The 12,406-nt window shown below is 39.6% G+C and overlaps 1 protein-coding gene across 1 annotated transcript in view; it reads left to right on the top strand.

Annotated features, from left to right (window-relative positions):
• Positions 1-12,406, top strand: part of rapgef2b (Rap guanine nucleotide exchange factor 2b) — a gene marked incomplete at its 5' end in the record, with an annotated part of 96,181 nt that overhangs the window by 27,362 nt on the left and 56,413 nt on the right. Inside the window, 2 exons of the mRNA XM_083891419.1 lie at positions 2,639-2,695; positions 11,579-11,662. Coding sequence (XP_083747545.1) covers positions 2,639-2,695; positions 11,579-11,662 — 141 coding nt within the window. The remainder of the gene's footprint in view (positions 1-2,638; positions 2,696-11,578; positions 11,663-12,406) is intronic.

Genomic DNA, 12,406 nt, shown 5'->3' on the forward strand with positions numbered 1-12,406 from the left:
GATGTTTTCAGACAATTCCAGAGATTCTCCAGAGCTTGTCTAGAGCAGAGGTCACCAACTTTTTTGAGACGGAGAGGATAGAGAACAGTGTGGAGGGCTACCATGTCAACATATTTGCAGTTTAGCATTTAAATTTAGAAAATTATGCATTCAGCTGCAAGGTAATTCCAGTACTTACTCCCTAACAATGATCACAATTGTCATCAACAGTAGCAATGATATTTTATTGAGTGATAATATAAAAATGTGCATGTGATTTTTACCACAATTTACGGTTATCCTACGAGGAAACTTATACGTACAAGTTTATTTCTTAAAATGTGCATTTGTCATTTGAATGGATCTCTTTTATGTGAATGCAAATGTCTACAGAAGTTGCTCCGTACATTCTCTGGCAATCCTCCTGCGTGCTTGAGCTCGAGTCAGGTGCTACCCCCCCCCCCCTCCCTGGTTCCTCTGAAGAATTTCCTTTAGTGTTTATTTCTGGTGAAAGTCCAAACCCAGTTCTTCAGTTATCTTTAGTTCACGTCTGCAAACAGCTGCTGTCCACCGGGCGACCTGTCCACGGTTTATCCCGCCACTCGCCCCGTGTCAACGGGGATTAGCTCCGATTCCCTCCACAATTTTCACAGGGTGAGCTGTATAGATGATGAATGGATGGAAGAGCTGGTGGTGGTTCCTATAGCGGAATTCTTTGCATTCTTCTCCTCCTCCTTGTGCGTCTCATATAACCAGCTCACACGTTCGGAAAGCTTTCATGAGTTGTTCATTTTATGGGCACGCACTTTTTTCACATCTGAATCAGAAGGTTCTGTGGTGGCATACTGAACAGACGGGTCTAAACCAGCCTATAATCAGTGATAAAGATCAGAATGAGAATACTTTATTAACCCCCGGGGTTAATTTGGGTGCATTACATTCTGCTCCTACAGAATAACATAACACTCTGGAATAGAAAATAAGGAATACGATTAAGAAAACATAATATTGGAAACCGATAATATATATATATACATTTAATATGAAATATAATCATGTATGACTACATATTTTTCTGGGTGTAATCTTCCAAAAACCCTGCACAAACAGCTAAATGTAAACTGGCGGGAACACGCTTGCCTTTTTTATTTGCTTCACTGTCACCACGTAAGCTTTCCCGCATTTTCTCTTTGATGAAGGCTTTCCAAACAATGAATGTCAGAAGTCTGTTCCCAGCATGCCCTGTGTGCATACATGTGGATTATACTGGCGAGGGAACAATGTAGCGGTACATGACCCGCGAGCTGGAACATTCCTCTGCGTGACCCCTCGGAGGCCTCCCACCCTGCAGTAAACCCCTCTCCCTCCTCCCTGTTTGGATCCTGAGGAATGTCCCCGTGGTCCCACAGACTAACCCACACCGACTCCTGCCAACTCTATCTGAGTGGTTTTGGTTTTCCTATCTGTAATCCCAGCCAGACAGACATCGCACTCACCATGGGATTATGTTATAGTTCATTCTTCTCGTCTTTTTCATCTGGGAGGAATGTGTTGTTTTTCTTCTGTGGTTCTTGTTCACAGCGACTTGTTTTTTCGGTCCTTGTGCAATGGGGCTGCAACACGACAGCTGCCCCCCCCTCAAGCTATTTTGAAGCCTTTGTTTCTATCAGCTACTGTTTATTATAAATGCCTGTAAAGTGTAAAGAGGCCGTCTCGTCTTCTCTGGAGGCATCTTTGCCTTTTAATATTACATGGGTTACCTTTACATGATCAGAATGATACCAACCCCAGAAATCATTGCTTATAATTCAGTAGTAAATCTTCAATTAAAAAATCACATCATTTTATTTTAAGTACACAACAAGCACAAAATAACATGTCAGACTGTGCCTAATTCGTCAAGAGAAACTTAAGCACTGTGTACACTTAATGCGTTGACTAATCCCTCTATACTTGTTTGTTTGAGACGGAGCAGACGCAGGCAGGAGTGGTCTTGTGACTGTTGGGTTAATTATTGAATTCCACAATCCATGACTGAATATATATGTTGCCCTTAAATGTAGCACAAAGCCCTCAGCAGCTGCAGTGTCTGAATAATAGCTGTTCTCTCATTCTTAAATGCACATATAAACTATCTCAAACAACAAAAAAGATGTTTGATGAGTTGCCGAGTCGCTGAGTATCCGAATATTTTAAGTGTTCAGTATAAAAACCCAAGGACATCACTGCAGGACATCACTAGAAGAAATTCTCTGTAGAAAAAGGACAAAACGAAGGACGTCCCTCATCAGCTATAGCTTACGTATGATTCCTATAGCAAGGAGCAATAAAGAGAGTCCTTCTCTTGGTTTTAATAATGTGCGACCACTAAGAAAAAGAACTATAAAGGGAGGCTGTGGTTCAGGAGGTAGAACAGGTCGTTCTACCTCCTATTAGACGAGGTTTCCTTGGGCATGATTCTGAACCACAAAATACGTGACTTAAAATCTTTATTAGCCACAACTTTATTCTCTAAAATCATTCCCATTTGACGTGTTGAATAAAATAACTTACCTGAGCATGAGTTCCTGCACTTGTTGGATCCAAGAATCCATTCCTTAAATGGCTCCTGCTGTTTTCTGACTGCTGCTGTCTTCTCCCTTCTCATCTTTGTCTGCAGGATAATGTGCGAGACGGTTCGTTACGAGAGACACGAAGCCAACGAAGTGCTATACTAGTAAGTACCTACAAAACGTCTGGTTTGCTTGTGTGTGGTTGCCTGTGTGTAAATGGTTATTAACAATAATGATATTGCTATTATAGTTATATATATTTATACTGTACCAAAACATTAAAACGTGGAAAACAACCAGAGTTGGAATATTTGAGTTTAATTTGCTGAAAACATTCATGGGTTTTTTTAGCTTTTACTCAGGGTTATTGATGAGCTGAGGTAAGTCTGTGACACACAGCGGAGGAGCGACCTTGATGGCTTCAATGAAAACAGATGTTGACAAAGAACTGAGTCAGTGCCTTTGATGAATGTGTGTGTGTTTCAATGTCACCAAGACACTGTAGAGCACCATTGAAGGGAAAAACAAACCTTGAAGCTTCTGAATCCATGAATCGCTGAATCAAATAACTAACAAATTAAGTTCCTGAAGAGTTTCAGTTTACCGTTTAAACTGTGCTAGTCACAGTTTCTAGTTTTCTAACTCCGACCTGTTTCCACCAAAGCAGTACAATGTAGTTCAGCTCTCTTTTTTTGTGGTTTGGAACGGTGCACCGTGATCTGCATTTCCACTGTGTGGGTCAGATGGTGAGAGCCGCATCAGCTATGTAAATAGCATGATGTCATACTGGTGTAGCTTGCCAACGAATTCCATGAAGCAAAGTGTGATAATGGAGGAAATCATTCTGTACGATTTCCCTTAAAGATGCACTTAAGTGATGCTCTTTCTGTGAGCAAATCAATTTAAATGAAGGTGCAGTGTGTAGGAGTCGGGACAACTGTGTTTGGTAGCACAACAAAAGGGCAAATCCTAAAACTGGGACAGAAAGGACTGGGTATTTTGGTACAAAGCAAAGAATTGTGCATTGTGCTGAACTGTATTGCTTTGGTGGAGACGGGGCCTCACGTTTTATTGACGGTTAACATGATCAGAAGGTTGTAATGACGGTTTCCAGGCAGCATTTTAAGTGAGTTTGTGTCCTGAAAGGAAACACACACACAGTGTTTGACTGCTGTCACATGTTGATGTCTTCCAAACGACCATGGTGAGAATCAAGACAGTTAATTAACTCTATTAGGAGCTAGAGAAGGCACCTTGTCCCTTCTCTGCATTCTGATCCTTAGTTTGTGTGTGTATGTGTGTGTGTGTGTATGAGAGAGATAGGGCCTGGGGGGAAATCTGGAGTGTATTATGCGACCCCTGCTTAATCTGCATTCCTTTTGTTTAATCAGCCCCCACACCACCAAGTGGGCTTCTAATGAGGTGTTGACTCTTCCTCATCATGGCAACACACACACAGACACTGGGAATAAACTTTATATGACGCCTCTCACCCACTCTATAATCATATCTTGCATGTCAAAAATGCTTTATACACTCATGCTGCCAATTACTGGATGATGCTGTCATCACACACTGCAGTAATATTTGTTTACGCTTTATGACAACGTTGTGACCATAAAATTAAGTGAGTCGAAAGATGTACCTCGTACACCACCAAAACTAGCAGTTTTATGCATTTTTTTTGATGCAGACAAAGCAGACGTTTCCTTTTTACCACTGTCAGAAGAAGCATTTGCCTCTGAGTTGTTGTTTTTTCCTCCTGTGAGTCATGTTCGACACCATGAACATGCCAACAAAAATTGTCAGAAAACAACGAGACATAAGCAGGAAACAAAGAGATAGTTTTTATTTTAAAGATTTTGTTCTCTTACAAAAAGGCAGAACAGAATATCCACTCAGTGATTCAAAATTCAAGAGATTTGCCATTTGCACATAAATATTTGTGCAGGTTTCTCACGTCAGCAGTGACAATAAATACTATAAAATAGAAGTATTTTTTGGAATGTATTGTGGATTTTTAGGTGAATCACACTCTGCTGTTATATTGCGCATGACGGGGTGCATTTAGGATCGAAATATTGTTCAAAATGTAAATGTAAACAAAAAAGTGTTTTTAGTCATTTTCTTTATTGAAATTCATCCATGTTTGGATGCAGTAAAATAAAAAAAATAGCATGACTCCCTGTACTATCCTGGGAAAGAGGTCAAGAAACATGCCAGTTTCTTTCTTTCTTTTATTTTTCTTTTATTGGTAAAACCTCTGTGACACTTCTGTCTTGCTACAACTACAAAGCGCACACGTTTACGTGACGTGCATGTATGAATCAGTGATAATCACTCGGAGCTCTTTCTCCCTGATAAGAGCCTGGTGTTAAACAGCAGCAGATCAGATTGAGATTCCTCCTCAGCAGGATCTTAATCAGGTCGTCTCCTCTGAAAATACAAGCCTCTGTAACAGCGTGTAACAATGGTTAATAATCAGCTGGGAGAACGAGGGCTTTAAACGTCAGATGGGGAAATAAACGTGATACGATCTCAATTAAGTTGTAAAAATTCTATGGCGTGTACATTTCTCGACTCGTCATAAAGAGTTTATTTCCGTAATTGTGTCACCTTCAAGAGGAAGGTATTTATAGCAAAACTATAATGACTTTGGTGAAAGGGAAATTAACATTTCATTAAACGTCACTGGCAGAGAGGTGGTCATCATTCACAGACATTAAAACTGTTTTATTGTAGAGAAAATGAACCGTACATTTGCAATCACGGGGGCGTGTTCCTTTTCCAGCCACTGCTTCTGACCTGTGCTGAGGTGAAGGGTGAGATACATTTCATCCTGGAAGTTGAGGGAGGAAAGTTAAAGGAACGAGGGAGGATGCAGAGATGAAATTTACTCCCCGAGTATACTGGTCACACCGTATCTTATTACGGAATCAACCATGTTAATGAAAACATTAAAAAGCTAATGATTGATGATAAATTTTTTTTATGTATTTTAACAAACCAGTTGTTAATCTAGACTGTAACATATTCAAATAAATTATAACATTGAAAGCCATTGGTTCAATTTCTGTCCAAAACCTAAACCCAGCTCATCACCATCAAATTTCAGAACTTTATTATTTTATCTAGGCTTAAGTTAACCTTAAAAAGACAGCAATTCATTGCAGAGCTGTAAAAATATCACTTAATTTCATATAAACTCTCTCGCTAAATGTCACTGCCTTTTCCCGTCCGTCCTTAAAAATCCTCCTTATCCTTCCATGATTTAAGGGAACAGGGGATCCAGATTAACATTTTTCATGGCTGTGTGTTTGTCCTTTCTCTACAAACGTCCACTGTGGTGAATAAAACCCACAAAAGATTCATTTAAATGTCCCCGTTAATGACCCCGCACGCTCATAACCACTCTCTGCTGATCCCTGACAGTTGGCTGTCCTGCAGTAATGATAGGAGGATAACACTTTAGAAAGTGCTCAGGTCTCATCCTGCACAGGACTCCAGATTGCTAGAGTGTAAACACACACACACACACTCACACAGATGCACACACTTATGCAGTTTCACTCAATATCTCATGAAAACATCCCCACAGTGAGAGAGAGTCTGAATCCTCAGAGGGATTTAACATCCCGAGATTATGGAGCTAAATCCCTCCTGAGATGGACGCTGACCCAGCACATTTTACAACATCCCTTTTTAAATGGGTTAGTATCATGCGGTTGACCTTTAACCTCTCCCATGTCAGCCATTTCAAAGTAATTCCTCACTCTTGAGCTGCCATTACCATAATATACATGGACATAACACTCACCCAACTGCTAATACTCTCATAATTACAGTGTTACAGGTTAGCAGCAGTATTCATTCAATTTGGCGTCGTTTATTGGTTTTCTAGCGTCTTATAAATCATGTGAAGCTGAAATGACTATAAAAGGTCTCCTGTTGATTCATTAAAGTCTATATAATGATGGATTATGAAAATGTAATATTTTATCCCGTATCTCCTTCATGTTTCAGTTAAGGTCAGTCCACAATTGAGACCTTGTCACTTTCTATCAGCTCGAGTGTAAGTGCTTGAAATGCCACCTACATACTACTTCATTAAAAGGCACTCAATGCAAGCAGTTGCATAATGACTGTTTATTATTTGTAGTGCAAAGATATTAAGATACATTATATTATTTTCCCTTTTTGGTTCTTCCTACGTGTTTGGGTTCATGGGTGACACTTAACATTGTAGTACAGTGAAAATATGCCAATAATATGGCAATCATTTTGCAATAGGGAAGAAATAATCTTATTTCTATAGTTATAAAATAGATTACTTATTACCAAGTTAGAAATAAGAAGAGCTTGTAAGAGCTACACAGAACATGTGTTGATTGAAATAGCGAAGAACTACAATGATATAGATAAAGTGTCTTAAGTCCAAGTCAAGGCAGCTGACACCAAACCTGATGTTACCAGGAGAAAAAAAAAACAGAAACGACAACATACACACTGTTCAGAGAGACCAAACGCTCTGGTGCATCTGTCAGAAACCGTATGCAGCCTCTGTTCACTGTGACGCTTGTGATGACTTGCCTCCAGACAAGTCATCACAAGAAAAGAACCAAAAAAAATACATCACATTAAAAAAATAACATCATCTTTGGTCCATTACAAACTGTGTGTGACAGTGATGTGAAGAAATTATAGTTATTTGTTAAACTAAGCTTGGGGGAAACATAAAAATGTCATTATATACCAAAACATATTTTAATATCTTAGTAAATGATATTGTTTCTAACCATAAAAGCTTCCACATGTCACTATTTTTAGTGATGTGTTGGTGAATGGTGGTGAATGGCTCTGTATTTCATAATGTCACTCGCACCATTGAGGCATTGAGGGTCTCTCGAGGCTTCCATGGTGGGAGCATTACAATAACATCACAATAACAACTTAAAATGGTCATAATTTCATTTGGCCTCTGAATATGTTTTTCAGTGGACACGCCTCTTCTATTTTTAAAAGCCCTGTTTCAAAACAACACCACTCTCTCGTTGTCTACCATTTATTTATTTTTTTAAAGTCCTGCTCACTGTGGGTTTTCTCATGGGGCCCACAGTCTCCACCACTCTATGATTAAATCTAATCCGACTAAATTAAAAATCTGTGTGTATATGTAAGAACTCCTATTTCCTGGAAGTCTCAATTTGGCCAGCGTCATGTTAACATTTTTTCAAATGGAAGTTCACCTGCCATCTAAATCGTCTATTTTCCTCCATACTGGAGCAGGAACAGGAAATTGACATAATGTGTTATTGGAGAAGACCAGTAATTAGCAGTTAGCTCTGTGGGAAGATATTTACTGACATCATAAATCAAGTGGGAATTAGGCTCATTTTCCCAAAGACTCCCATTCATACAGACTTCCTTTTTGCAGCCAGCATAATCACCCCCTGGTGGCTATTCAATATATTTGACTTCCTATTTGATTTCAGGGGGAATCCAGAGGACTAATCATAGTTTGTCAATTTACTGTCTGAACTTGGCTAATTAATTTCCTGACTCAGTTTTCTTCGAGCTCTAAGACCCTAACCTCATCTCATGAATGACGTGACGCAATAATCGCTCTCCCGCCGCCGTTTCACTCCTTTCCTCCTCCTGGCACTCGTATAACCTGCTTCCCCACTGTTAAGAGGCTTCCCAGTGGGGGTTTTGGTGTATGATGTTTAGTGTTTGACAATCGCTTCTGGTCCACATGTCCCAGTTCAGTCAAGCTGTCGCAATGTATAAGTCTCCTATCTCCTGCTTTCTTTTTTTCTTTTTTTGGTCGTGTATCTTCTCTTCTTACTCCTCCTCCTCTTCCTCCTCAATGGGGGCATCTGCTTGCCTGCAATTAATAATTTAGCATTTTATTCGTGTCGTCTCCGAACGCAAAGGAGAGCGATGAAAGCGGATGGAGGGAGGAGGATGGAGACCAGCAGAGGGAACAGAGAGAGGGATGGTGTCGGCGGGGAACCAGAGAGACTTTGCAGTATGTTACTAGAGTGTCTACAAGCTCATTAATTCTGAGGAGGAAACCAGCAAGATTTTGTTTTCACTAAATAAATGGGGGGCAGTAATGCTGATGGTGAATGAAGTGAATGAATGTGTGTGTGTGGGGGGGTGAAGTGAGCGCACCCATCCTTTACCTTTCTGTAAGCAAAAAAACGCAGCCCCACCCTGCCGATGTCTGGCTGGCCATTGATTTTCTTTCTTCCTCTGGTTTCTATTAAGAAGTCTCACTCAAGACTCGGTGAACATGCTCTGTGATAATCACACAAGCTGCTGCCTCATTAACACCCGAGCAGCTTCAAGTAGAAGACACAAATTCAGCTCAGTGAGCACAAGCTTGTCTTTCGTGATGAGGTGATGTCTCAAAGCACTGAAGTATAAACAGACACAGAGTGACATTACCTTGGATTTCGGGCTAAAATGATGCTGTGCTGCGACGGAAATTTAAATTTATTTGTCATGATTAAGCCTCGAAAAGATAAAGTATGAAAGGGCCACGTTTTAAAACGTTTAATTTGTCCAGTTGCTAAGCTAACTAGCTGCTAGCTACATCCTCATATTCACTATACATTAAGACAGATTTTAGACCAGGTCAGTGTCTGTATTTACTTTTTCCACTCATAATTCAACACTTAGCTAAACGACTGCCAGCTACAGCCTTATATTCACCACACATTTTGACTAGGCTAGCTTTTGTATGTATTTACCTTTTTCAATCATCGTTCAACTCTAAGCTAACTAGCTGTTAACCATAGCCTTAGCCTTATCTTATTTTCTTTGCTGTTTTGGAAAGGTTCACCATGAAACATGGCATTGTTTCAGGAAATGTGCACATTTTTGAGTACACATACACAGAGAGAATGAACCAAGCAAAGAAAGAAAGGGTGGAAATTTGAGACTTTCCGATTCCTAATAGCATTTCAGTTCCACCAAAGCGCTGTGTCAGAAACTCAGATATGATTAAAAAAAAAAGTATTTGGTGGATTCACCTGGACCTGTTTCTGTGTGGACAGCCCCTTATGTCCATTCCTCATTAGGATAGGCTGGATTTTGGACAGCACCTGATTAAAATACTTTTACTAAATTAAACACTAAGCCAAGTAGCCGTAAGCTACATCCTTAAATTCAATTCAAAGGTGTAGACCAGGTTAGATATTTACTTGTCTCGCTCATTATTTAACTTGCTCTCTGTACAAGTTACCAAATAGTATCCAATCTTCTTGGGTATAGAGTTATATCTCAAAATGTCTAGCAATTTGTTGTGAAAACATCTCAATTATCCATGACATGCAGTGACATTCAGGACATAAGGATTCTTCAGTTAGTCACAAATAGTTGCATTTCAGAATTTTAATGAAAGAAACTATGTACAGTATGTTGTTTCAAAAACTTCCCCGAACCAGCATACGACATTAAATCATAATATTTGTCAAATGAATCACTTTATATGAATAATTACAGTCCATGCAAAAATGAAAGCAGTTTTATGAAGTATTTTTCGGTTCAGCATTGCTGTAATGTTTGTGTTTGTTCGTAGAAAGATGATGTTTTCTGTCATGAGAATACTTCCTCCTTTGAATTTCTACTTCCCTTTTACTGTCACTGGTTAAACTTCACAGAAAGTCGCTTCAGGAAACTGCAGGACAATGTTTTCGTAAGCAATAGAAGAGCTGAACTTCCAACGTCCAAAAGAGATTCTCAAAGTCAAAGTTGATTCGGCAGCACTTGATATTTGAACTGACCTGCGCAGTGTGTGCACATGTCACGCTTGTCCTTTGAGCCTTTTGATGGGCTGCATATAAATAAGAGAAAGCTTTAACCTTTTGATCCATCCCTCTGGCGTTTGTTTACAGTGCTTTGGCAGTAGGTTAACATCCAAGGCCTCTCCGTTAATCCTGCATTTACTGAGTGTTCACTGAGATGCAGCCATGTGAGATTATTGCTTTGCAATCCCTCTGCTATCCATGATGGCTGGAGGATAATCTTAAATGTATATATACCGTATAATGCATCATCTGAAAAGAAATTGTTGTCAAAACTATCTTTTGATTTTCCTGTAAAAGTCCAGTGCTCCACTACCAAGAATATAGATTCTAGAAAAAAAAGCAACTGCAATTTAAACTGAATTTACAAAAAGGCGTCTTGTGGTGTGTGGTGGCAGTGTTAATGTCTCTGTGTGTACTTGTGGGTGTTTGTTTACCAGTAATTTTTGTGCACACTTGACAGCCAGATCATCATACAGGGGTCAGACGGAGTTTGCTCTGTCTGCCATGCCCAATTTCCTGGTCTGTGAGTCTCGGTTGGGCCATGGGTGTGGGTGGAAGAGAGATTATTCCTTAGTTCACTCGTTGTGCTGTGCTCTCTTCCTCTTTCTCTCTTACACTTAGTCTGTCTCCAGTTTTCTTCCTGTCACTGTCTATTTTCTCAACGCCGTACTTGGCACAGTGAGACGTTTCACATTCCTGAAGCATTTAATCACAGCATCATTACATAATTCGTCAGATAAAGCAAATGACACAAAATATTAACATTAAGGAGTGTAGAACAGGCACAAACATCATTTTTTATTATTAATTATCAATCTGTTTGGTCCAACCATGCGTTGATCTGTGTCTGTTAATGATCAGAGGAAAATAAAACTAGTCGGATGATGTTTATAAATTGCTTACAAACCAAAACACCATGACAGAAAATTCAGAAAATCTGAAAATGTTCACAAATGTTGCCTGATGCATTATGATTAATCGCCTGATTTGCACTATTAATCACTGCTCCGAAATGAATAACTTCTTGGAAACTTTCTTCACAGTTGCAGAACTTACTGTGTAGTAAGAAACTTTACTGTTTCAGATCAAAATTGTTATCCTGGATTTGTATCTTACCCTGTTCCTTACTCTATTCACTATTCAGAATAATTGATATTTGCTTTGATCATCTCAACAATTGAGTACTCGCTGTTTTCCAACCTGAATGTGTCTCTTATTCTCTCTCTCTTTCAGCCCCGATGACATTGGAAGCTGCTGGTACATCCTGCTGTCAGGCTCCGTCTTCATTAAGGAGTCCATGTTCCTGCCCAGAAGCAGGTAGGATCACTTGTCAGGCCGTTTTTGGGTCTGTTTGAAGCAAGACTTAATTTGGGTACTAACATAAGAACAGTCCTCTCCCCTCAAAGACGAATCGCAGTCACAAAGGTATAAAGGTAATCCTGGGCTCTGGACTTCTGAGGCAAAATCAGTCCTAGATGCTAAAAAAAATACACTCTTATTATCATATCCAGAGATTTCAACATCTGTACTGTGTGCAGAGTAATTACTAAAGGTTACAGAGGACATGTGCACATGCTTCCTGTAAGGGAAAAGATCACTGCCTTAAATATCCCAAATATCAATTCTGCTTATGATGCCACTGGATGGGGGAAAAAAACTGCTCAGGAGGATGTGACCATGCTGCAAACTAGCTTTTTTCATTCCCTCTATAATCACTGGGCAAAATGTGACTATTTTTACTTGAACATATTTGTCAGCAAATTGGTGCACATGGTTTCAATTTGCACTGCTAGCTGGTACAGCTCAAAAATGTCAATGTGACCCATACACGGGTTATTTGCTTCTTTTAGCCAAGAGAAGGATTCTGCACCACTGCCCTTCATCGAGGTCTAGTTTTCTTATGTAAAAAATATCATGCAGCTTCAGTGGGAAAAATCCATTACATTTTAAAGATTTGGAATAAGTGCGTGGAAACACAACTTCTACCACTTAAGATAGCATAAACTATTTAAAGAACACGCTCTCATTCTCATTGAAATACAGTATGTCACAGAGACTTCA

Source organism: Microchirus variegatus, assembly GCF_963457635.1.
Source record: "Microchirus variegatus genome assembly, chromosome: 6".
NCBI classification, from domain to species: Eukaryota; Metazoa; Chordata; class Actinopteri; order Pleuronectiformes; family Soleidae; genus Microchirus; species Microchirus variegatus.